A 27041-nucleotide genomic window follows, 5' to 3' on the forward strand; every position below is an offset into this window, starting at 1 on the left:
GGCCGACGCTCTATCCACTGAGCCAAACCGGTTAGGGTCATCCTGTATATTTTTAAACTGAATTGCTGAACTTACCTTTCCCAAGCTTCTCAGTAATTACCAATAATTCAGAAAACCTTACTATCTTATATTTCTCTTTTCTCTCTCCTCTTTTGTTTGCTTCTCTTGAGCACCAAATACCAGTATATTACTAATTACTAGACTCCTCTCTCTCTCTCTCTATATATATATATATGTGTGTGTGTGTGTGTGTGTGTGTGTGTGTGTGTGTATATGAGAGAAAGAATCATTGACTGGCTGTCTCCTGCACGCCCCCTACTGGGGATTGAGCCTGGAACCCGGGCATATGCCCTGACCAGCACCAAACCATTCCCTCCTGCTTCATAGGTTGACGCTCAGTCACTGAGCCATGCCAGCCAATTGGGCTTTTCTTTTAATGTAAACTGTCAAAACCTAATTCTTTTTCTCCATCAATATTAAGAAAATTTTCATTTGAGAATGTTTACTTTGTTTTACACAATAAATTTTCTCCCTATCAATACTTAATCCATTAATATCTGCTTGAGGACCTACTATGTGCCAGACTCCGAGGCTACAACAAAGGAATAATTCCCTACCTTTAGGAGGTTACTTTATACAGGGAAGGCAGACAACATATAAACCAACAAATGGAGTCATTTCAGCTACTGGAGTCATAGAGGTGATGAATACAATAATAAACTAGAAATGACCAGGCATGGCACGAAGGAAGCTCGTCTGTTTTCATTATAATTTTTTGTCTTCTGGTGTGATTTTAAAATCTGGTGTTTTATTTTCTCTTTTAACATTTTTTTAGTGGTGCCTTTTTTTTTACTCTACATTCCCCCCTTTTTCATTCATCCCTTAGATAGTTAATTGCTCACTTACAAGGATTGAGTATATAATTCATTGCATTATGCCTTCCTCCTTATAATCTTTTGCTTTCTTTCTGATTCCTGGGAAGTTTCTTTGCCACAGTCTATATCATGAAGGTCATCTTTAGTTATTCTTGAAACCAAAAGGCATTTCTCTAGAATAAACCTTACCTTTTGACATCCTAAGTATTTTTTTTTTTTAAAGAAGAGTGATTCTTAACGGTTTGTCTGAGCAGAATGTGTGTTGGTGTGTAAGGTTGCCAGGTGCCTTTCTTATAAGAACTGGACTTTATTGTGAGACTAGAAGCCCAATGCATGAAGATTCGTGCTAGAATGGGCTTTCCTTTTCCTGGCGGCTGGCACCGCCTTTCCACTCTGGCCCAGCCCCTTTCTGCTCAGGCCCCAGAGCCGCCTCTTTCCGCTCCAGCCCCGCCTTCCCAGGCTGCCCAGAGGCCCTGAGAGACTGGGGGTGGGGTAGAACACCTGCATCATCGCCATGGGGACGATGCAAGCTCCTGCCCGCCCCCTCACTCAGTGCCTGTGTATGCAAATTAACTGACATCTTTGTTGGGTTAATTTGCATATCACTCCTGATTGGCTGGTGCCGTGGCAGAGGTACGGTCAATTTACATGTTTGTCTCTTATTAGGTAAGATTGAATTATTTTAGGAAATGATAATGAGTAGTATGTAGTGTGCATAATGACTTTGCTCAGTAAAAGAAATTTTAGCAATCCCCTGGTTGTTAGAACATGGAACTCTGACTCCTAGGTTTAGATCTGAAAATGAATACTCAGTGTTCTTTTTCTGTTTTCAGGGATGACTCTGTCCCAGAAGACAACATCTGGCGGGGTATCCTCTCTGTTATTTTCTTCTTTCTTATCATCAGTGTATTAGCTTTCCCCAACGGTAAGTGATGTACTACTTATCACGTTTTTCCTATGCATTGTGCCCTTTTGGTATTTTTTAGTTGAAAGCCATCTAGAAGATGAAACTAAAAGGTGGAATAAAAAAATAATCTGGGTTTTGTGTGATGGTTGAGGCACAGGCCCTGGAGGCAGACTGCCCATTCTGCCACTTCCGTAGCTCTGTAGCCACGTTAAGGACTCAGGAAACAGATTACTCACTAAATGAACCTATCAGTTTATTACTCTACAAAATGGAGGTAACAGGTAGGTACTGTTGTAAGTTAATTAATGCATGTTAAGTTCTCTGAAGAGAGAATGACAAATTGCAAGCTCTCAGTGAATGTCAGCTGCTGTTCTTGTTGCTGTTTTTGTTATCAGCCCAGTCGTAAATGCTCAATCATTCAGTTACTCCTTTTTGCTAAGGACAGGTTCAGTGCTATAATGAGTTACTTAATAATTTGTTGTCATAGTGATCTTTTATCACAGTAAACTTTGCTGATTATATGTTTGGATATGAATTTTCATCAGCAGGTAAAAAAGACATTATTACCATGAATTTTACTCCCTATCATGATTATAGAGTGAGGCAAAAACTATGTTTAAAAAACTAGTTTGAGATTCATTCTTTCCTCTGAACTATCCCTTACAAATCACTTTCATTTTTCTTATTCCCCTTCAGCACCTTCTTCCTAGGATATTTTTCTCTGTAACCATTTTTAACCGCTCACTTCCTATTTCTTCTTTTACAGTTATGGTATTTTGAAATTCAGTCTTTCTTATGAGTTATGCTCCATAAGCCCCATTCGTGTTTTAAATGTCTACGTTGTGTTTTGTCTCTATTCTGTTTATCCAATAGAAGGTAACGTGTGATATGAGAAGCCTGTTATGAATGGTTCTGATTGCTGCGTGGAAATGCACCATGGTAATAGGAGTCTAGTACCCATCCCAGTGTGTATGTGCTGGGTGGTGGTGTGCCTCCGCCAACAAGCAGTGCTCCGACACCAGCTGGATGTCCTACAATTCACCTCCATTCTGATACTGTCTACTCAGCGAGTGTCAGGTCCCACAGGGTAAGGGCTCAGACCCCACTTCGGAGGCCAGTTGCAAGTCTAGGTTGTTACCTGTACTCCTTCCTAGAATGGCTGTAAATCAGAGGTTCCCAGAACCTCCTCCTTGGGTTCCACTGATTGCTTGAGAGGCTCACAGGACTCAGGAAGCCAGTTTACTCACTAAATGAACCTGTCAGTTTATTACAAAGGCTCTTCATGAGCAGCCAGGTGAAGATGCATGAAGCATGTGGTCAGAGTACGAGGGGAGGGCCAGGAGCTTCCATGCCTTCTCTAGGAGCACCGCTTTCCTGGCCTCTACACAGAGTCACAGCCCAGAAGCTCTCCAGCCCCATCCTCGCGGGGTTTTCTGGAGGCTCTATCACATAGGCGCGATTGATCAAATCATTGACATTGGTGATCGGAGTCAATCTCCAGCTTCTCTCCCCTGGACTAGGTCTGGGAGTGGGACTGAAAGTTCCAAGCCTCTAATCACCTGGTTGGCTCCACTGGCAACCAGCCCCACCCTCTGGTGCTTTCGGAAAGTCACCTCATTAATAGAACAAGAGACACTTTACTGCCCTCATCACTTTGGAAATTGCAAGGTTTTGAGGAGCTCTGTGTCAAAAACGGGACACAGATCCTGTTCCAAATGTATATTTATTACCAATCACAATATCACCCATGGCAAAGCCTTCAGGCTTTCCAGGAGGGTGGCAGTGGAATTTTGTTCTGTATTTTTGCTTATTTTGTGCAGCACTCTAGGTTTTTTGCTGGCAGCATGATAATCCAGCCATTAAGCCATGACTGAATCCTTTAGGGAATGCACTGTTGTAGATAGCCAAGTCATTGTGGAGGTGAACTCGCCAACCACTCAAGCTTTTAGATTAAATATATTTTTCGTGAGATTCTGCTGTCCTTCCAAGTGCAGACTGCGCTAACAGAATACTATAGGCTAGGGGGCTTCACACAGGATTTATCCTGAAGCACAATTTCTCTCCGGCTGTGAACCTGAAACCGGACACATTATGTGCTTCTGGGACAAGGAGACATAGGTGTTGTTGTTTTTTTAAATATATTTTATTGATATTTTTACAGAGAGGAAAGGAGAGGGATAGAGAGTTAGAAACATCGATGAGAGAGAAACATCGATCAGCTGCCTCCTGCACACCCCCTACTGGGTATGTGCCCGCAACCAAGGTACATGCCCTTGACTGGAATCGAACCCGGGACCCTTGAGTCCGCAGGCCAACGCCCTATCCACTGAGCCAAACCGGTTAGGGCGAGACATAGGTTTTTGTCTTCTTGAAGGAAATATTTCAATCAAGAGACAAAGTATAGAAAAGCAAGAAAGAATTTATTGACAGCAGCAAAAACACACTTAGGGCAGTGAAACAGGAAGGGCATAGAGGAAACCACAAGAGAGCCCAGGCTGGGCTGCTCTGGCTCACTGGGAAGTCAGAGAAAAGGGGGCCTTGGAGGCAGGTTCAGGGGGTTAGCCCTGGACGAGCTGTCTGCTGCCCATTGCTCCCCTGGTTGCAAGTCTCATGGGGTCCCTTAGATGTTAGGGGATAGGTGCCTGTGGGGAAAGAAAAGGGGGAAGGAAATGGCATGGGCATGTTCCTTGAAGGGAGAGTGAGTGCCCTGGGACCGTCGTTTCCAGGGATTTTAAAGGCTGGGCATTTAGGGGAGGTCTTAGGGTAGATCAATAGAATATTCATCAGCTTTATGCTGACAGACCAAAATGAGATTTATTCTCTTAATTTGTCTGTCCTTGGGTGTGGTTGGCAAATGGCACTAGTTGGATTTTTGTATCTGTCTCCCTGAGTAGGAGATTTAAGCTGTTTACCCTCTGGGGAGGAAAAGTGCAAACCATTTACTCTTAAGTATCCTTGGTTTAGGGAAGATAGGATTTACTAGATGGCTGCAAACTGCTGTTGAACTGTCTGTCTCAGTTGCCCTATTCCTTTGTCCTGGAATTTCCCTAGCTTCTTGCTCTTCTATAACACTATAGTGGGACAGGCAGAGGATAGACATTCCTGTTCCAAAGGAGAATAAGAAAGAAGGGAGGGGTGATGGGTGCGAAGCTAGTCCAGCACCTAGGAAGGCCAGTTCTATGAGATCTTAGATCAAGAAGTCTTAAGGTTTAAGAATAATTCTCTTTGCCTCAGTGCTTGCCCTTTGAAACCAAGGTGAAGGCTGCCCCCCTCTCCCTTCCTCTCCATGACCTTGGTTCTCTGAGCCTATGATGGAAATGACGGCCCAGCCTGGATAACCTCTGAATCGCCTTTGGGGTCCTTCTTGCCTTAAAGAATAGCCAGCGTTCCCATCAGGTAACTCTGGTTCAGTCTCTAGGAAGTCCAACAGTCTCCGGAGTTAGGATTTCAACATCAGAATTTGGAGGGACACACACATTAACACCTGCATGTCTTGTGCACATGTTGTAAACATAGTTGGGCCTTTCTATGACAACCAGGGGTTCTGATATGCATAATTATTGGGGCATGATGACCAGACATCCATGATATGGAATGAATTAACCTTGCTGTAGGATTCACTTTCTAGGAAAAGACCCTATGTCCATCAGCTTCTTGGCTATTTGCCAGCTTCTTTTCCATCTCAATTCCAACACACAAAGTCTCAGAATTTTAGGGTTAGATCGTTTGGACATTGTGCAGCCTGGCCTCTTTCAAGGGTGCCATGTTGTAGTGCCAGCTAAGTGGCCCCCCGCAATATAAATCATTTCACACACACTGGAACCACCAGGCTGTGGGTGGTCCCCTGAGCCCGGGAACCTGGCCTTTTCATACAAAGGTAGCTTAAGAATACAGCCCAGTGCAAGAAGATTATAAGGCTCATCTCAGGTGGAATACCAGCACAAAGCCAGCTGCCACCAAAGCCCCAAGGGAAGGTGTGTAGGTGACAATTCAGGTGGTGGTGGTGACTGCCACCCCCCTCAGCCACTCTTACCTTCTGTGTCCTGTGAAGGCCTGCTGCTTACTTGTCATCAGCTGATGCCAGGACCCTCATTGGCCTGTGTCCTCTGTTCCTATTTCTTATCTCGCCTGTCCCCAGTCCTACTTTTTTAAGTCAATCAGCAGAGTACATGCTCAGGAAACCGATCAGTCCAAAAGTGTCAGGTCTGTTCTTCAAGTCTTCCACTTTCTTTGGCTGTGTGTTAATTTGTTGCGTAGTTCATAAGGTTTACTTCTTCACACTTTGAAGGTTTCTTTTTTTTTTTGAATTGCTATTTCTTAAGACTTTTTTTTTTTTTAATATATTTTATTGATATTTTACAGAGAGGAAGGGAGAGGGATAGAGAGCTAGAAACATCGATGAGAGAGAAACATCGATCAGCTGCCTCCTGCACACCTCCCACTGGAGATGTGCCCGCAACCAAGGTACATGCCCTTGACCGGAATCGAACCCGGGACCCTTCAGTCCGCAGGCCGATGCTCTTTCCACTGAGCCAAACCGGTTTTGGCTTCTTAAGACTTTTTGATCTGAGATCTCAGAGCTATTTTGGAAGTCTGCCGACTCAATAGCCATGATGTTACAGCCACCCATCCATGAAGCTTTAGTGGGAGCTGGGTTTGGGGCTTCACTAGCAGATGTTTTTCTTAAGATACCAAAGGCCCTGTAGGTTGGGGGCTAAAATCTATTGGAGGTAACATTTTTTGATTCCTGCTGGTTTTTCCTCTTATTTGCTAATGAAGTCTTCTGATATTCAGAGCCCACTCAACCTGCCCAGTCTCCCATGTGGAGCTGTGCTTTTGTTTTCTTTCTGGAAAGATAAAAGTTAAGTTTGTTTTATGCTTTTCTTATCCTGGATGTGTGGACTTTGTGGTACATATACATACAAAGAGGGGAGATCCCATAGGGCTCACCTAGTTCAGCCTGCTCGGTTCACAGCTGAGAAGGCTGAACCCATAATCGTCATTCACCCAAAGAGGTCAAGAGGTCACGGCTACTTGATGTCAGCCTGGTGATCCGGCCTGGCTCACGTGTTTTCCTGTACTCAGCATTGCTCTGGTCGTTTCTCCTATCAGGTTCTCTGTGAGGTGTTTTCTCTCTGTCTTCTATGTTCCTGTCTCCCTCTGCTTCTCTTCCTCTCCATCCGTCTCTGGCTTTCTTTCCCCAGGAGTGTGGTCTTAGGCAGTGTGCCCTGGGTCCTGCAGAAGGCGGATGTGGCCATACTCCTGTGTTGCCAGCGTCCTCCAAGACCAGCAGAGGCCAGCAGATCGATCCAAACCTGCATACTTTCTCCCTTTCCTACTCTCTTCCTGCCTTTCCTTTCCCCGCCACCTCTGGGCGCATGCTCACACACACCACTCACCTGGAGGTAGAACATCCCCAAACAAGGTCTCAGATAGACCTGGAAAAGCACAATGGCAGTTCGGTAATCTTCATATGCAGGATGGGGTGTTGGGGACATGGGAGAGGAATGGGTACTCAACTAAGGGATGTAATTGACTCTGTTTAAGTCAGGGGTGGCTCTGGGAGGTGCCTTGGAGTTGATGGGGGAGCCAGGCCACTGGGAAGGGTGCTCCTGAGCTGCGTGGCTGTCCTCTCCCAGAGCCAGCCGACTTCAGGCCGCCCAGGAGCCACGTGCCAGAAGGCTGCTTCTCTGAGTGGAATATTTGTGCCTCTTCTTGCTCCAGTCTTGTCATCTTATTTTCCATTCTCCCCACCCTTGGCACATATTCTCAAATTAAGTAATGAAATGAATCGGAGAGACAAAGCCCAACATTTGTCTTCTCCTTGAAAGACACTTTGGGCAGTGCCTGAGTGGATGGCATTCACAGAATGGTTCTGTTTTGGCAACTTCAAATGCATTTATCCTTGACCCAGTAAAGGCTGCCCTGCATGCTTGAGTAGCGGCCTCAATATGATTGCGTCCATATGGCTCATGTGTGTGAGTTATACATGCTATCTGTGTGGTAGAATCGGTCAACTCCTATGGGAAGGGAGCCCTGTGATTTTTGTTGTTGTTGTTGTTCAGAGTCTGAATAACAAAGAAAGCCTTTGACTTTCCCCATAGGGTTTTATAACAGAGTGCTTTGGGCCACAGGTAATAGGAAACCCATTTCAAAATGGCTTAAAGAATAAGAAAAAGGTTTCCTTTCGTACATCGCCAGCAGTTCCCCGATAGAGTGGTTCCAGGGCTGGCTGTTTCCGAGGCTCGGGGACCTCTTCCTGTTCCCACCATCTCCAGCATGTTGGTCCCAGCCTGGGCTTCCTGCCCTGGTGATCTGGAGGGAGCTGCTCGGTGCCAGACACAGGTCCTGACAGTGTCCAGCCGAGAAAACGTCCTCTCTTCCTGTGTCTTTTAAGAGTGAAGAGACCTTTTCTAGAAAGCCTCCAGCACACTCGCCCTCAGTTCTCCTTGCCCAGCGTGGGCGACGTGCCTCTTTCCAAGGAGACCTGAGGACAGGAACTTACAGTGCCCAGAGGAGTAGCTCACAGTCGATCTCATTGACCGAAAGAATAAAAGAAAGGATTACCTCCTTCGGCTTGGGGTTTAGAGGAAGGAACATGGGAGAGGAATGGATACTCAACAAATCCTTTGTCTGTCAACAGGATGAGTGACAGGCGAGGCTCTCCAGTTCCTTCCTTCAGTCCTGTCCACAGACCCGGAGGGACGGACCCGGGGTTGACGGGAAGGAAGGCCTGGTCTCCTGCCGTTTTCTCTCCCGTTCTCTTTTGGTTCCCTTAAATCTGGTTCGTTTGTTTGTTTTAAATGCTACTTCCATCATCTCATTACAGCAACTGACGCTCAAATATAAGCGTAATTTTATAATTGGAGTGTAATCATCTCACTATTTCAGGGGAGTGATTGAGAAGCCTGTTTCAGTCTCCAGTTGGCTTTGAGATTTCTTTCAACAGATAACTGACTGGTGTACTTTCCTGGCTTCTGAGGACTCCCTTGAACTGTTCCTCTTCCACCCCTTCCCACAGCATCCAAGCCTGCTCTGGACCCCAGTGCCTGGCCCACAGTGGCCTCTCAAAGGATAGATGTTGAATTAAGTAATGAATCTGCCAGCAAAACAATTCACAGCATTAGCCCTCTTTTCCCCTTGACTTATGGGCAAGAGAAAGCACTCAGCGCTTCTGTAAGGTATTCTCGTAGACTGAAGCAGTATTTCCTGATTTTCCTGATTTTATCATTCTGTTTGTCCTTCAGGCTCATTTGGCTTCTCTGAGCTCAGCGTGGTGCCACTTACATCCCTGAGATTTCAAGGTGATCCAGAAGGTTCACGGCTTCTAATTTTTCCCCCAAGTTCTTATCTCCTCATTCTCTGCCCACTGCTCACTACTTTTTCTCATTAAAGTGTTCCCCCTCAGGTTTAAAATATGCATAGGAATGCTTTTACTTACTTTTCTTGTTTCTTAGAGACATTTCAACTTGAATAGTAAGCAAATATCTTCCAGTTTTATCAATTATACCTCAATAAAGCTGAAAAAAAATAAGGGAAGAAGCAGACTAAGAGGGCTTGAGGACAAAAGTGTAACTTCTAGCTTTTGTTTAAAGAATTATACCTCCTGAGGGTTTGGTCCCTTAAACTTAGTAGTCGGGATAACTGTTGCTGGCAAGACAAGCAGTGGCCTTCTTTCTCATTTCTAAGGTCGTTTTTTGAAAGGCTCCTCATGATGAAGACATTTTGCTTCTATGTCTTTTGAAATTCATCGTGCTCTGAATATCTGATTACAAGTATGTTCTCGGGACGTAGGGCCTGCTGAAGAAGAGAAAACATGTAGTTTTAAATGAGCCTGGTGAGAAACCAGAATCCAGAGCAAAACAGGCCTCTTTCTTCCCACACTCAGTGCCTTCCCTGTTTCCGCCGCCGCCTGGGCACGGAAAAGAGACCGGAGGGGGCTCCCGGCTCCTCCAGGCACACTTGTGCATAGCTTGTTGGGAGAGGAGGTCTGTGCAGAAGGCCTTGAGGAAGGCTGAGGTGGTACTAATCCTCCTAGACAGACCATGCCGTGGAAAGCATGGCTTTAAGAAGGCGGCTTGCATGGAGTAGCCAAGTGTGGGTGACCTAGTGAGCATAAATGCCAAGGCTTATGGTATAGAAAAATGCCAGCCTCGTTTTTGGTTTTTTAAAAAGTATAATGATATTTGAGTAATAGTACTGTCTGATGATGAAGATGGTTCTCTCAGTGAATAATGTTACCAAAATGCACTTCTAAGAAGGGGGCAGGTATGAAGTTGACTGCTGAGACTCACCTTACATGCGCCAGGGCTTTATCTCACCTGTTGTCAGTAAATGACACAGTTGGTTCCCACCAGCCTGGTTCGGGACAGAGCACCTTGGTACTCTGTCTCTTCTGAAACCCACCTTCCTAAGCCTTTTTCAGATCCAGTGCATTTCAGTTTGCAAAGCTGAAAGGTCATTTTTAAAAGTTGTCTTTTTTGAGAAACATTGTGATGTGATATTATGATGTGTAAGTGGGAGATGTAGAAAAAAGAGGAAACAGATCAAGTAGGGATAAGTCAAGGCTTCAAAACAAACAGCAATAAAATGAAAATTCTCTTTCCAGGTCCTGGAACAGCGTGGGCCTGTCACAGGGAATCACAGAGTAACCGAGGGAAGTACCCTGGGGCTGAAGCAGTTGTGTGTAGGTTAAGGCGAGCTGGAAGGCCCCTTGGCTCCCAGGTTCTCAAGCACCTGTCTGTCCTCTCACTTTGGAACAACTGCTGAGGGTCAGATAAGCTGGGGCTATATCTGTTTTCCAGAGGCTTCTCTTACAGTAATGGCAGGTGGAGGAGGACTTTGGGGCCTTTCTGCTAGTTGATGTGAGGGAGCTCCCATCAGCTGCCTGGCATTTCCCTGTCCTTGCAGCTTTTCTTGACCTTGCTCATCAGTTCCAATTGCAGGACCCACCGGCTTGCTTCTCCCACCTGCTCTCCTGACCCTGGGACAGTCCTGGCTCCGGCCCCCACTCCTCCTCAGTCTCACCTCCTGAGCTGGCCCAGGCCTGACAGAGTTGATGGAGAAGTACTTGTGTGCTCTCAGACCAGAGAGGAGTCCTGTGAGCTGTGTGACCCTGGACAAGTTCTTTGGGGCTCACTGTTCTTATGTAAAATGGGGCTGATGGTACCCACCTGTTAGGAGAACTAAGACAAACGTGGGGGTGTCTCAGCCTTCAGCCTGGTACCCAGTGAGTGCCCAGAAAGTACCGCTGGCTATTATAAATTAACATTATGATTGCTCTTGAGAACAACATGTGGTTTTGAGTCTTGATTGGGCATGGAGTTCTGTTGCATGCCAAGTAGATTAGAGTTGGACCTTGTAAGAGGAAACCATAGAGAAAGCTGGGGTCCCCTGTTATGAGAGGTTAATTCGGTGGCATGGATGAAGTAATATTTCAAGCCAGATAGCCATCGTAATACGGAGGTCATTCATTCATCGTGACAAGTCAAGAGACATCAGCTCAAAATCAGTGAAGAGAAAATTACTTAAAAGATGGCAGTATTAGCTGTCAGTTTTCCAATGGCATGTGAAGAAAGTTAACCACATTATGATGTTATCTAAAAGGGAATTCAGGCTTCTCTGCTTCATTGTGCTTTTCTGAGAGAGGAGCAGATGATTAAAAAGACTGTAGGTATCTCTCATCTCTGAGCTCTCACTACTTGCCATCCAAAACTCGGGCACCAGATTAATTTGGATAAAGCGAAGTCTCGCACAAAGCTAATGTACTTTCTGAATTCTCACCATCTGTACTCAGGAATTGAGAATTGCATAGTAGGGATACTTGTAACAAATTTTCCTAATGTGAACTGATTCATCAAAAGAAAGCAGTTCATATATATTTTAATTGAGCCTGTGTAAGAAGAGAGGGATTTTAGAATGAGTTCCAGAATAAAAATCACAATGTAAATATTTGCCTCGGACAGGATTCCCGGTTGCAAGCAACAGAAGCTGACCGTGCTGGTTTAAAAGCCTGTTAACGCATATTGGCTGGCCTGGGGAGGAATGGTAGAAGGCTGGGAAACGAGTTCCCAGGAAAGCTAGACACTGGCATGGCACGCAGAACTGGTCTAGTGAGGAAACCCCAGCGAGCTTCGGCTGTAGTCTGTCCCACTGTCACTTGTGCAGTGAACTGTAATGGGACCTCATGCCACAGTCAGCAGGGTGAGGAGTGCCACCTCCCTCGCCTCTTCCTGCTCGCTAGCACCAGAGGGAGGAGAGGAGGGCTGTGCATATTCTCCTCTACTACCGCCCGCTCTGAGGCCAAGTCTGGCATGGGTGCGACTGAAGAACCAGCCCTAGTTCTAAAGAATCCTGGGCAGCAAGTTCTGGCATCTCCCCGGGAGACGGGACGCATAACGCTGGAAAGTCTCCCAGTGTAGGAAGGCTGTTCCAAAGGCGCGGGCAGCTCCGGGCAGGTCGGGGGCCCATTAGAACAGTGTTCAACGTTAGCGGGTTGTAACCTTCAGTTGATCATAAATCACTCTAGTGAACCCAGCTTGCTTGCCTTCTTCTGCCTTTTTTTTTTTAAATGAAATAAAATAGAAGAGAAGGTGTTGTGTATCACTTATAGTAAGTTTCATCTTGTGAAACTTTTCATTGAACATGATCTGCATCATGTATGGAAACTGAGTTGCCAGGTAAAAGCTATTGTTACCACAGTTCATGATGTTAAAAGCCTGCACGCTCCAGTGCTCAGAGTTTATTTTCAGTTTCACTACCCATCTCACTTATTTGCAAAGCATAGTATTTGTCTTTTCTCTTTCATTTTCAGAATAAGTCATGCCCCTCCACCCTGACACACACACACACACACACACACACACACACACACACACACACACGCACGCACACACGGTCCAGACCTCTTTCCCCTGGAGCTTCTGCAGAGCAGGGAGCTTTCACTTGTTAAGGTACAATCTGTATGACTTACACTTACAGGTAACCTACTTGCTGTTATCACATTGTTTCCCTGGGAAATGATGACCTGAGTTCTAAAGAAAAAAACAAAACACACACAACTTGAGGAGACTTGGTGCCTGTTATGTGTATGGCAATAGTTCTTACAATGTGGACAAAACATTTCAACCTAGACTTGGACCTCAAAGTACCTATAAAACAAAATTTAAGTGAAGGGCCTTTTACTGTCTTTAGTCTTGTCTCTGAAATGAGTTTGTTCTAACCCTGTTACGTTACCTCCGCAGGTCCGTTTACTCGGCCTCATCCAGCCTTATGGAGAATGGTTTTTGGTGAGTTACCCATTAGATTTTAAAATATATGCTACTTAAAAAGTTTTTTTTTTTTTTTTTTTTTTTTGCATATTATAGCAGTTTTGCTTACTACGCTATAGGAAAAAAAACTGTATAGCTTTTTACGTCTTGGTGTTCCTAATGTAAATTTTTTATTAAAATCTTTGCCACAAAATAAAGTACTGGTGACAATCGACATCCTCGTACATGTGAACCGTTTTAGCTCCACTTGCCCCTTTCTTATGCAGTTGTCTCTACAGTACACAGGACTCGACATAGGGATTGTGGCTTGTTTTTCTTTAACCAGTTAACTACCACACGTCCAAAACGAAAACCATCCCCACCCGCCACAATATTTTGAATTTAATTTAAAAAATCAATTTGCAGTGAATATTATAAAAATAAATATATTACTCACAATTCAGGTGTTCTTGAATATTTTCAGCTGAAAATTCTCACAAAAAATGATTTTAAAGTTGGTCAGGGCTGCCACTTAGGGAAAACATTTTTGTTTTATAGGCGCAGGTGGCGTGTGGGGAAGGTCCGCCGCTTGCATCTACAGACGCTTATGGTGGACAGTGGGTTAAGCATCTTCCTGTTTCTCTTCGCTAGTACAAGCTCAAGTGTATCCTATGAGCACAGTGGTCTCATCGGCATTGAGGGGGACTGAAAAATCCAACAATCTCAGTGTTATGAATGGGAAAGAACTTGGGAAAGGGACAAATCTTTAGACAGAGAGCCCTGATTTGAACTACAGTTTAGTGATAAGCATTTAATATAAATATTGGATGTCTTATTTTTATTTGATTTCTAGTCCAAATAGTCAAATCACCTGAATGGATTTAATACAGATCTTTAGAACTATAGACATTGGCTTTATCTTGCCTAAATAAGACACCAAATAAATTACTTTAACTTCGGAAAATGTAATCTTCTGCATAAGGACCGTAAAGATAGACCTTTCGCTCAAGGTTGCCTGTTTTTCTTTCAATGTTCAGGGATCAGAGGTAAATCCCTTTGAATTTAGTGGTCAGTCCGGACCTTCGTCCAGTGCCCTGTGGGCAGGCGCTGCTCTGCAGCGAGGCTGTGATGGGCAGACAGCCCAGGAGCCGCTCTGCCAGTCGGGAGGGCCCTGCAGAGGGAGGACAACTGCAGCAAACACTCTGTTAGACCAATCATCAGAAAAGTCAGATGTGGCTTAAGTGTTAGGACGTGTAGTAAAACCATGTGAGGCGATAGTGACTGGGTGGCTGCTTTTGCTTGTGCGTGAGGGAGGCTGAAGGCAGGGTGCTTAACCCCAAACCTGCATGCAGAGGAGGATCTGAGCGTGCCAGGGCGGGGGTGGGAGCCAGGCAGAGAATGAGACTCAGTGGTCCGCAGCGAGGAAACGTTCGGCGTGTCCCAGGCCAGGGTGGCTGGAGCTTAGCAGGCCTGGGGAAGTAGTGAGTGGGCAGAGTTAGGCACAGCCAGAAACCTGCAGGATTGTGGGTGTGAAGGGCAGTCGGAGATCATGGGAGGATTTTTTGCAGAGAAGTGAGATGGTTCATTTACATTTTTAAAAAGACAGTCCTGGTTGCATCATACTTTCACCTCATGGACTTAATATTTCTGCTTGAAGTTAAAAGTTATTTTCAGCTAGTTGGCTACACCTGAGCTTTTCCTATTTCAAATGGTCCACTATAGGGAATGAGCAGTTTTATTCCTTACCTGAGATCTTTTTGGGATCTGGGAGCCCTTTGCTAATCCGATGAGAACTATAGATCCTTTCCTCCCTTAACAGACACACAAACACACATGCACTCATGCATGCTTGCTCCACACACACAGTTCTGCATGTTCTTCATGGACCTTGAAGCCCAGCCATGAACTGCAATGTTTTCTTTCTATATTGAAGTAATTATTTTGAGAGAATTATAATAAACAGGTACGGGGTTGGGGGGGGGCGGGCATTTGAGTTGAAAATTTGTGTAAAAATAGCTGGTGCATAAGTGCAAACCCGAGGAGGTCCTCACACCTATGTGCCTAGGCCCTGGGATCACGACCTGGTGGGAATGCTCCTCTACGGCCCCTCACCCCCTTCCCCCCCCCCCACCACAATCCCTGGTGGAAGGCCTGGCGCTGTAGCCGGCCCATTGCATTCCAGCCACGATGCCCTCTCCTGGAGTGGCTCCCTGCAGATTAGCGCTGAGCCAGTTTTGGACGGGGTGCTGTGGTCCAAGGTCATTTGTATCACAGTGTCTTGATGGCCTATATCAACACATAAATTCTAGCAGGTTCAACAGAAACAGAAGTGACAAAGCCCCGGTGGTTGGTTTTCAGAGCTTTCTAAAGTGTATTTGCAGGCTTTTGCCTTCTTGGAGTAGATTAACTTTATTTTTCAATGACGTGGGAAGATTATGAGGAAACCAGTTATGATAGGATGTGACAGTAAGGCAATGCCTGCAAGGGCTAATGTGGGCCACCTCCCGCACTCCAGACCTGTCACTGCTGAACTGGCCCCCCAACTATCTACGCTGGCCTCGTCCACCTGCAACCCCTCTCCACACAGTGGCCAGAGTCAGCTTTGTAAAATGTTACCTAGATCATCTTATTTCCCAACTGAAACCCCGTCAAGTGCTTCTTGTTTCACATACGATAAAATCTGAAACCTTTGCCATGGCCCCCAGCCTGACTGTCACTTCAGGGCCACCACACTCCTTCCCCTTGCTGCTGGCACCCAGCCACGTGCTGGCTTCCAGACACCTCTCTCTCCAGAGACCTACCTGCACCCTTTCTCGGCCTGAAAACTGCGCTCACCCTCCACTCCCACCCCACCCCTCTGTCTGCCAGTCCTTCAAGTCTCGGCTTCAGCATACTTTTCTCAACAAGTGTTGCTGACCCTCTCGGCCTGAACTAGGACTGTGCATGAGGCTCTCACCAAGGAAGCACCAGATTGTGCTGGGGGGTCTCGACACGCTGTGTCTCAGTGTCGGTGTCAGCTTGGCCGTAAGTGACTCGGGAGTAATGTGTGTTGTGCATCCGACACCCGGGTCTGTCCTCAGTGTGACTGTTTCTTTCCCTCAGGACTCAGTGTGCTCTACTTCCTCTTCCTGGTTTTCCTCCTCTTCCTGAACTTTGAGCAGGTGAAATCCATCATGTACTGGCTAGATCCAAATCTCCGCTACGCCACGAGGGAAGCGGACATCATGGTATGTACTGGTCAGTGGTCCGGGTATTGCTGGGCTCCTGGGTGTTGGAGGGAGTTCCATGCACATTCCAATGGCTCCTGTTCCGTGTGTCCTGAGCAGAGAGCTAAACGCAGGTCTCGGGGCGGGTTGGGGAGGGGCGTGGCTCCCCTGAGGGATAGTCAGGGAAGCGAAGTCCTCTCGTAGCCAAGGGGGCGGCAGGGAGCGTGTGAACGTGTTCAGGAGGCCTTGGTGTGTGTCTGCCTCCGTCCCTCGTTAGCTGTGGGACTTGGGGTGGCACACTATTTGGGGAGTTGACCGCGAACTAAAGAAGCGACGTTATCCACGAGGCCTGGCCCGGCGCCTTGCACACACAGGTCCTCAGTGGTGGAGCTGCACCTGCTCTGCTACCTCCAGCCTCCGCCGCGGTCCTTCCCACCTGCTTCCATGAGGGGCCACTTGTCATGATTTAGGCCATCGCGTTCATCAGCTTTACTAAATCACAAAACGTAATTTTATTCTTGGCTGAAGCTGCTCTGTGCTTTGGTGTCAGAGGCTGTTTTATACTGTAATGCATTCGCTCCACACCCCCTCCCTCAGGGCCTAACACTTGGTACAGTTTGAAGAAAGAGCTGGTGATGCTCAGAAAGGGAGGTCAGGCCTTTGGGCCAGAGACAGACCCTGTTTAACGAGCAAGAAACAGTAGGAAGGGACTTAATAAAAGGTCCGAGAAGTCATCCTTCTACTGCAGTTGAGATTGGTCAGACCCTTCGGAATGGTGTTTCCTGACTGTATCTTTTTTTTTTTTTTTTTAATATATTTTATTGATTTTTTACAGAGAGGAAGGGAGAGAGATAGAGAGTTAGAAACATCGATGAGAGAGAAACATCGATGAGAGAGAAACATCGATCAGCTGCCTCTTGCACACCTCCCACTGGGGATGTGCCCGCAACCCAGGCACATGCCCTTGACCGGAATCGAACCTGGGACCCTTGAGTCCGCAGGCCGACGCTCTATCCACTGAGCCAAACCGGTTTTGGCTTGACTGTATCTTTAACGTTTATAAAGGACATGCTAAAGGCAGGAATAAGAATGCCAGAAATGACTTCGGAGTCTCGGGAAGACAGTCTGTGGGGTTCAGACTCTAAGGAAGAGGATGGTGCAGGGTGACTTACAGCTTCTAATGATAATGATTGTGACGGTTGGGGTGAGGGTGATAGCAGGGGCTGATTGAGGTTGTCTACTCTGCCAGGCACTGGGCTGGGCACTTTATATGGAATCTATTCAAGCCTCACGCATGTATGGCAGACAGTCATAGCCCCATCTTTCTGAGGAGAAAATAGAAGCTTAAAATAGATAAGTATTTTGCTCAGAGCACAAATTGGTAAGATCCCTTTGGCTCTAAAACCTGTACTTTCCTTTTGGACTAGTCTTCAGTTATACAGTTATAATAATAATAATAATAATAATAGTAATAATAATAACAAGTGCTTTCATGCTCACTGAAGTCTGTGAAATCTTAGAGATTAGGAGAAAGATGTCTCAGATATATTTCCCCCACAATTTTCTTGGACTTTTAAAAAATATTTTTATTGATTTCAGAGAGGAATGGAGAGGGAGAAAGAGATAGAAGCATCAATGATGAGAGAGAATCATTAATCGGCTGCCTCCTGCACACCTTCTACTGGGGATCGAGCCTGCAACCCAGGCATGTGCCCTTGACTGGAATTGAACCCAGGACCCTTCAGTCTGCAGGCTGATGCTCTATTCACTGAACCAAACTGGTTAGGGCTTTATTTATGTTTTGTTACTGACCTTAACACAGTTGTCCTCTGGTCAGGTGACATAGCATATGTGATACCCCTTCTTTGAGATGTGTAAGCCTTTATAAAATTATTTTGCTTCTCATTTTAACCCAACTTTTGCAGTTCAGAACCAAGCAGTTTAATTCATAAACTAATTAATGCTTATCCATATTTCTTTAAGAATCTAAAAATTAAAACATTTTTGTTGGGCAGTACATATATTAGTTATTAAGGTCACATCAGTTCCTATTTAACATCAGAATCCTGGAAGCCAGTTGATTTCTAGAGTATCATTAATTATTCCCCTTTTTACTTTAAACAGGAGTATGCTGTGAACTGCCATGTTATCACCTGGGAGAGGATTATCAGCCATTTCGATATATTTGCATTTGGACATTTCTGGGGTTGGGCCATGAAGGCCTTACTGATCCGCAGTTATGGTCTCTGCTGGACCATCAGCATCACCTGGGAGCTAACCGAGGTAAGAAGGGGGCAGGCCGTCATCTGGACCCTGCACTGTGGAGATTTTATATGGAGGAAGTAGCTGGTCTGTCAGTTCACAGTCAAGTATCCATTCTCTAGTGTCGGGAACAAAACTACATTGAAAACACCCCCTTAGGAATATTTTACAGCTTTGTGAGAAAAAAATAGCTTCTTGCTAACTTAAACTGTGCCTCTATGTCACAAATCTTAAAGAGAAACAAATGAGCCCTGGCCAGGTAGCTCAGTTGCTTAGAACATCATCCGCATTCGCCAAGGTTGCAGGTTCGATCACTGATCAGGGCACATACAAGAAGCAACCAATGAATGCTTCATAATAAGTGGATAAATAAGTGGAACAAGTCAATGTTTCTCTCTCTCCCTTCCTTTCTCTCTAAAATCTATCAATAAATAAAAAATTTAAAAAACACACAGATGAAATAAAGCTCAAGAATGAAATTGAAATCCCAAGTGAGACAAATAAAAGTTAATGAGATCTGCTTATTAGTAAATAGATAGTTTACCCAGTAATGAGGTTCCAGCTTGAAATAAATAGGATTGTGGTGTTTGGGAATTACTAGGGCCATGGTCGGCAAACTGCGGCTCGCGAGCCACATGCGGCTCTTTGGCCCCTTGAGTGTGGCTCTTCCACAAAATACCACGGCCTGGGCAAGTCTATTTTGAAGAAGTGGCGTTAGAAGAAGTTTAAGTTTAAAAAATTTGGCTCTCAAAAGAAGTTTTAATCGTTGTACTGTTGATATTTGGCTCTGTTGACTAATGAGTTTGCCGACCACTGTACTAGGGCATTGTGATGTTTTGTAGCTGAAGAATGAATTACTGGTACAGCGTTACATCTCAGTAATCAAACATATTGTCTCAGTTAATGAATGAAAAGAGATATATTCTTGAAAAACCATTAGCAAAATGAAATTTGGGGAACTAACTCATTTATTGTTTAGTTATTATATTACTCCTACTCATTCACGAGAAACACATTGTGGCCATTTGCACAGCATGTTTCTCCAAGGCAGTCATTATCCTGATCCCAACCTAGAGGATCAGGGTTCTCCAGGGAAGCTCCCCAGGCAGCGGTGTCCTCCACGCCATCCCCCCGCCGCTTCGTTTCAGCAACTGTGTCATCACCGTCTGCCTAGGAAGAGCTGATGCTCCACCTCGTGGCTGGGAGCCTGGGAATGTGCCTCAGGGTGGTGACCCCCTGGGTCAGAGCGCAGGCCCCCACCGTCACCTGCCGGAGCTGCTTTGTACCTCTTGGCAGCAGACACGTTAAGAAGGCAGGCGCCTCACACACGTGCATTTGTAATGTTTTAGTCTATGGAATGCTTTCATGAGTAGTTTTATTTTGTAGTATTTATTATATTACTCCGGAGTAATTCTCTTCTCTTCTATTACTTTGTAATTATATTACTTTGTAATTATGGGGTTGCCTCCTTTGAGAACCCCAGGCAGTTTCTCTGTAATTTCAGACTTTAAAACGGGCATTCACACGGCAGGGCGTTCTGTCCCGGACTCGGCTGTTCTGCCCTTGTTTTGAACAACATTGTGCAGCAGACTTCTGTTCCACCCTGGACATGACTGTTCCCCTTTCTGAAATGTCTCATCTCCATCTCTGTCTCCTGAGGCCAGTCGTTTCTGGCCGTAATGATCCCACTTCAGTATTCCTTCCTTGCAGAAGCCTGTGCAATTGCCATCTCTCAGGATGGCTCTCTCTTGTCCCCATTGTGCTCCTTTTATGTCACCATGGTAACACTTGCCACAGCCTACCTTATTTTGTGGTTCGATGAACATCTGACTCCTGCCCTTGAGATCAAGCACCTTGATTTCATTTTGTCTTACCACCTGCTTATCATCAGTGTTTCATAAAAGATGGTCATTTTGGGGAATCAGTTGGTGTGAGATTTCCCATTAAGCTATCAGTTCCGTATATCACGTCATCAAGGTCTAGCTTTTTTACTTTATGTTTACAGCTTCCTCCCTGTTTTACCCAAATAAACAGGGAGTGGAGTATTTCTGAAATGCACAGCTTCAGTTACCGAGCTGCTGATCTGAATATTACGCCAGTGCTTCGTTGGCAGGTCTGAGAACTTCCCTCCTTTACCCTCCCGAGTCCTTGTCGTGTTGCCCTTAGCCGGCGCAGTTCGTCAGTAGCATTTTGGAAAGAGGGGCCATCATTTCTTTAAAGGCCTCTCTCAAAAGAGGAGCTGTCTGCATCAGTACTGTTTGCAAACCGTTCGCAATATAAAAAAGAAGAGCCAGAGTACAAACCGTACTTTTTTTTTTTTAATACATCAGGAAAAACTGACATAGCAACAACTTTTCCTAAAACATGTATTATTAAAGGGAAATTTGCCCGGCTGGTGTGGCTCAGTGGTTGAGCATTGACTTATGAACTTAGGAGGTCACAGTTGGATTCCTGGTCAGGGCACATGCCTGGGTTGCGGGCCCGATAATTCATGATTCTCTGTCATCGATATTTCTCTCTCTCCCTCTCCCTTCCTCTCTGAAATCAATTAAAAAAATTTAAAGGAAATTTATCTTTATGTGTGTACTCCATTTTTTTTTTTTAAATTTTACCACCATCGTCTGTTGTGTTCTCAGCTTTTCTTCATGCATCTCCTGCCCAATTTCGCTGAGTGCTGGTGGGACCAGGTGGTCCTGGACATCCTGCTGTGCAACGGCGGCGGCATCTGGCTGGGCATGGTCGTCTGCCGGTTCTTAGAGATGAGGACCTACCACTGGGCAAGCTTCAGGTGAGCCGCGCCCCTCTGGACAGTGTCACAGCTTTCGCAGCGAACCGGAACTGCTGTCGTAGGAGCAGCCTGTGGTACGGTCTTTGACGACAAGAAGTAAATTACACATTAGTAATTGAAACTCACAAATGATTAGAAACCTAATTTCAGGCATTCATTCAGAAAGTACTAAGTCACTTACGATTTTCTCAAAACTGTCTCCTTTTTACCTGTGTACCTCAGCCTGCATTCAGACTGCCATCGCTGGATTAATTAGTCCCCTCTCTCCCAGGTAACCCCTCAAAGCCTCCTCACACCATTGCTGGACTGATTTTTTAAAGAATGTCCCATTCACCGTGTCATTCCCCTGTGACAGCTTCTCGTGATCTTTAGTGGACTTCCATGGACTTAGCAGGGTACCTTTCTCCACACCCTCCAGGGTACCAAGCGCCCTGAGCCCATGTATGTACTCCTGCCTGCCTGGGTGTGCCGTGTATATATAGCCTCCCGCCTGCCTGGGTCTGACCTGTGTTCCCAGGGGCCTTCACTTTCCTGACCTGGCTCACTCGTTACGTCTTCAGGTAGTTGTCTCTGACTGTCGAGTTTCAGTGGCGCGTTCCTCCTCTGCCTCCGTGGGGGACAGAGCACACCCCGTCATTCTTTATCCTGCTTCTCTGAACTCGCTCCTCAGTGTGACTGGCAGGAGCCATGCCATTGATACGGAGGGAAGCACGCGGTAGTGATCATGAAAACAGTCGTTTTCAGTGTGTTTGAAACTTTATTTATTTATATAACAAAACAGGAGCATTTTCCAACATTTAAATTTTTAAAAAATATAATTTCATAAGGGAGTCTTCATATCCCAACATATGGGTAAACCATAAAGTATTTAAACAATTTCCTTTTATGAGCATTTAGTTATTTCAAACTTTTCACTTTTATAAAAAAGTGGACATTTTTGAATATGTCTTTGTGCGCATGTCTGATTTTTTTAATATAAATTCTTACAAGTAGAATATACCAATTTATGTTCTCACCTGTATACACCAATGAATATGTGTTCATTTCACTATTGCTTTGAATTTTATTTTTAAGCTTTGTCAATTTTATTATACATAAAATTGTGTGATATTAAATTTCTAGTGTACTCTATTGGATTTTTCTCTTTTATTAGCGATTTTTCTGGATTAAGGATTTTAACGTTTTTCATAAATGTGACTTTATTTTCCATTTTTGTCAAACTCTTTTAATTTTTTTTGTGGTAATTTTGTCATTTAAACTTTAAAAGCTTTAAATCTTTTTGTTTAGGTTAATATTAACCCGTATTTTCTTCTAATTCTTCAATGGTTTAGTCTTTTTATTGTAAGAAATTTTAGAATTCCTTCTTTAGCCAATGACTAGAAAGGATGCTTGTTAATATATTTAAGGCAGTACATATATAATGTAACAGACCTTTGCTGTGCTGGATAACTGCTCCAAGCAAGCTCTATAAGCAGTTGAGGTTTCTGTCAATCCGAGGGGTAGACACTACATTCTTCTCATTTTAGGGATGATGATACAGAGACTCAGGTTTAGCAGTTCGCTGAAGGACATATAACCAGCGAACTGTGGAGTCTGAATTTGTGTCACTGTCTGGCTCCTTAAACCCTGACATAATGCTTCCCTACTTTCATATATTTATGCTTCAAATTCGACTTGACAATCGTTTTGTCGGGTCAACAAACTAATCAACAGAAAATCCCATTGGTGCTTTTTTAAAAGTTCTATGAAATGTAGAAATGACTATAGATTCACTTAAGTTGAATTAACAACTTCTTTACTATATGAAGTATTCCAAATCCTAATTATGCCGAATTTCTCTATTTATTCCCAACTATCCCTACATCTTTTGAAGAAGTTTCGCCATTTTTAAAAAACACAGGTTCTTCATAGTTCTTGTTTACTTTGGATAGTTTCTATCTTGCTGTTTCTTTTTGCCGCGAATGTGCTTGCTGCAAGGTTTTCTCACTACGTGCTTGTTGGTGGGTAGGTGAGTGAATGAGGAGCAAACCTGGTTTCCCTCCACTTCCCCCGCCCCCTCCCAAGGAATAAAGGCCTGACTTGTTTGCACTTGTGCCTTCAGCACTTAGCACGGTCTGAGACGTAAAGATCCTGATGGAAGTTAGCACTGCTCACTGCTGCGTGCCCGGGGTTTCGGCTCTCCTGCGCTAGCGAGGCAGGGCTGGTGTGCACACCCGCTCCCAGGCTTGCAGAGTGAGCCTGCGTCCTCCAGCCGCTCTCTCTGAGCCTGCATGTTCTCATCTGTAATATGTGACTGATTCTGTCATGGGCATATGACATTTATAATCAAGTCAATTCTGGGATCAAAAATAAGGTTGCCCTCGCTGGTTTGGCTCAGTGGATAGAGTGTTGGCCTGCAGACTGAAAGGTCCCAGGTTCGATTCCGGTCAAGGGCATGTACCTTGGTTATGGGCACATCCCCATTAGGAGGTATGCAGGAGGCAGCTGATCGATGTTTCTCTCTCATCGATGTTTCTAACTCTCTATCCCTCTTCCTTCCTCTCTGTAAAAAAGCAATAAAATATATATATATTTTTAAAAAATACGGTTAAAAATCACGGCTCACTTACCTGAGGGAGAAACAGGGCGAAGTGAAGATGTGGGAGACCGCGAGAATATGGAGCATGTTCTCTTACTAAAACTCCCTGACCTGGGAGGCAAACCGTGGTGAGAATCGGATTCTTGCTGGCACCCTCCTCCTCCCCGCCTGGGTCCAGAAGGAGGTCTCCAGTGCCTCTCAGCTTCTTTCGTCAGCCACTCACCAAGCACGGCCTCTCCTGGCTCCGCGGGGCCTGGGCTCTGCGCTGTGCCCAGCATCCCTGGACTCCCCGGGCGTCACCTGTGCGGAGAGGCCCTTGTTGCAGAGCCGGTTCACAGAGAAAGGACCCTTCTGTGTGGGGCGTTGGTTGTAAACAGTCAACGCAGAGGGCTTTTTGGTTTGTTTTTTTCTTGTTTTGGGGTTTTTGTTCTTCCCCTTTCTTATCTCTTCGGATTCTCACTGGAGCTGTTCTCTTCTTACAGGGACATCCACACCACCACTGGGAAAATCAAAAGAGCCGTGCTGCAGTTCACTCCTGCCAGCTGGACCTACGTTCGATGGTTCGACCCCAAGTCTTCATTTCAGAGAGTGGCTGGGATATACCTTTTCATGATCATCTGGCAGGTATTCTTCTTTTTAGGTGCCCAGAACTAGGGAAAAAATAAAACTACCCAAGAATTGAGAGGTGATGCTAATTGACATTGCTTACCAGCTAGATGTTTCATCATGAAGGCATTTTAAAATATGAGTCTTTGAATGACAAATAAGGAACAAATTAAAATTTCCCTAAAGGAGCTCATAGTAAGTATCCATCACCCAATGAGTTAGGCATTAGATTGCTTTTTAGAAAGATCATTTTCAGGACCAACGGAACAAATGCAAGTTGTTGTTTTTTTATGTTTCAAATTCAATGTGTGATTTTTAAAATTGTGTCAAGGCTGTTGCCACTTTGGGTAATTTATTTTATTTTATTTGTTTAAATACGGTTTCATTGATTTTAGGGAGAGAGAGATATATAGAAACATCAATGATGAGAGAGAATCATTGATCGGCTGCCTCTTTGTATGCCCCCTACTGGGGATCAAACCCGAAACTGAGGCATGTGACCTGACCAGGAATTGAACCGTGACCATCCCAGCAGATCACACACATGACCCAAGTGACAGCTGTGTGAACCAGGAAGCACGACAAGTAGCTGGTGCCCCCATGTGCTTCTCCTAGCACCCCAGTACCTCCCTCTTGCCCCCCGCTGGCTGATGCCCATGTTGTACTGGCTATTACAAGTCTCCGTAGCGACCCTTGGAAGACCCCATGTGTTCTCTGAAAATACTTGGAACATACCAGTTATTTTTAGTTGTGGAATTCCCATAAGGGAATATAGGATTATGACTTAGAATGAAGTATCAGGTTGACTGGTGCCTCCTTCTTTTTCAGCTGACTGAGTTGAACACCTTCTTCTTGAAACATATCTTTGTGTTCCAAGCCGGTCACCCACTGAGTTGGTGTAGGATTCTCTTTATTGGTGGCATCACGGCGCCCACAGTGAGGTAATGCTGTATAAGTCTCACTGTCACTTGAGCATGTTAACCTGCTTTGTATTCTCCTGTTTAGCATAAGGGAAGTCACATAAACTAGCAGATTTTCCATGAAACTATCATTGTAAAGAATTATATGTTCATAATATGAAGAAAATGTTTTGCTCAGACCTCAGTAACAGAAGTGAATAATCAAAACCACAACATTATTTTCAAACCCCTTATAATCTCCAGGGCTTATTAAAAAAAAAAATGAGTAGCAGTGATGTTGAGGTTTCCTTTTTAATGAGATTATTAAAAAATACAACGTTTTTATGGTATAGATGATGTTATTTTTTTATTTACAGTTTTATTTATAATTCAATATTATATATTTTTTAATGTATTTTTATTGATTTCAGAGAGGAAGGGAGAGGGAGAGAGAGACAGAAACATCAATGATGAGAGAGAATCATTGATCAGCTGCCTCCTGCACGCCCTACACTGGGGATTGAGCTCACAACCTGGGCATGTGCCCTGTCCGGGACTCGAACCATGACCTCCTGGCTCATAGGTCGACACTCAACCACTGAGATGCATTAGCTGGGCAAAGACCTGAATTCTTTATCACTAGAATTCTTCAGCGGGGTCTTTGGGGTGAAGAGATGATAGTTCGTGGATGAGCTTTAGGTATAAGTGAATCCCCTGAAGTTTAATGCAAAATTATGTGTTTTATATGCCTTTATAGATGGCTTTCATAAAATCCTCAAAGTTTGTTATCTCAAAAACGATGATGAACTCCTGGTTCAGGTGCAGCTTCTGAAGGGATGTGTTGAGCACTAGATTATAGCTAGTCCACATCGAAATGTGCTATAATGTAAAATACCCCGGAGTCTGGAAACTTAGTACAAAAACAATATAGAGCACTTCTTTATAATGTTTTCAATATATTGGGTTAAATAACATAGATTATGAAAGTGAATTTCTTCTTTCATTTTTGCATTTCTTATGTGGCTATTGGAAAATTTTAAATTACATTTGTGGCTTGTATTGTATTTATGTTGAGTAGGTGCTGCTCTAAGTCTTTCAACTCTATATCATTGCCCACCCACTTTTCTTTTTTAATCTTGTCAGTAACATTCAAAATCCTTGGCATTTAGTGACTTCGAGGTGCCATTCTGGTTTCTGAGAGCCAGAAAATACCTATGGTTTTTGCCTGGTTACCAGCAGCCAGAGGAGTGAGCCAGAGGAGACAGTTCATGGCAGCGCAGGTGACTCTCAGAATCGCCTCCATAGAGGGGGGCTGAGGCACCCACAGGGGCTGCTTTGGCTCCAGGCTGTGGGAGCCTGTCCCTGGACAAGACCATCTTTGCCAATAATCTGGCTGTTTAAACCAGGCTCCCTCCTTGCAACCCAGCCCGAGCTCCTAACTCGGGCAAACTTTTTGACTCGAGGGCCACAATGGGTTCTTAAACTGGACCGGAGGGCTGGAACAAAAGCATGGATGGAGTGTTTGTGTGAACTAATATAAATTCAAAGTAAAGGAGCGGAGGGGAGAGCAAGAGAACAGGATAGAACAGCCGGATCCGGCCCGCGGGCCGTAGTTTGCCCACGGCTGAGGCCTAACCTCTCACAGGAACCTTTCAGAAGTCACCAGCTTCC

At 44.8% G+C, this 27041-nt stretch overlaps 1 protein-coding gene across 2 annotated transcripts in view; it reads left to right on the forward strand.

Annotated features, from left to right (window-relative positions):
• PTDSS1 (phosphatidylserine synthase 1) overlaps nucleotides 1–27041 on the forward strand; it is a 53752-nt gene that overhangs the window by 7251 nt on the left and 19460 nt on the right. Inside the window, exons 2-10 of one of the 2 annotated variants that reach the window (XM_080647051.1) lie at nucleotides 1709–1800; nucleotides 9030–9086; nucleotides 10391–10468; nucleotides 13026–13070; nucleotides 16134–16258; nucleotides 18362–18520; nucleotides 21136–21287; nucleotides 24348–24489; nucleotides 25300–25412. In XM_080647051.1, coding sequence (XP_080503177.1) covers nucleotides 1709–1800; nucleotides 9030–9086; nucleotides 10391–10468; nucleotides 13026–13070; nucleotides 16134–16258; nucleotides 18362–18520; nucleotides 21136–21287; nucleotides 24348–24489; nucleotides 25300–25412 — 963 coding nt within the window. The remainder of the gene's footprint in view (nucleotides 1–1708; nucleotides 1801–9029; nucleotides 9087–10390; nucleotides 10469–13025; nucleotides 13071–16133; nucleotides 16259–18361; nucleotides 18521–21135; nucleotides 21288–24347; nucleotides 24490–25299; nucleotides 25413–27041) is intronic. The other variant, XM_080647050.1, reaches the window with a different exon arrangement.

The sequence above is a fragment of the Plecotus auritus genome (assembly GCF_963455305.1).
Source record: "Plecotus auritus genome assembly, chromosome: 11".
In the NCBI taxonomy this organism is placed as follows: Eukaryota; Metazoa; Chordata; class Mammalia; order Chiroptera; family Vespertilionidae; genus Plecotus; species Plecotus auritus.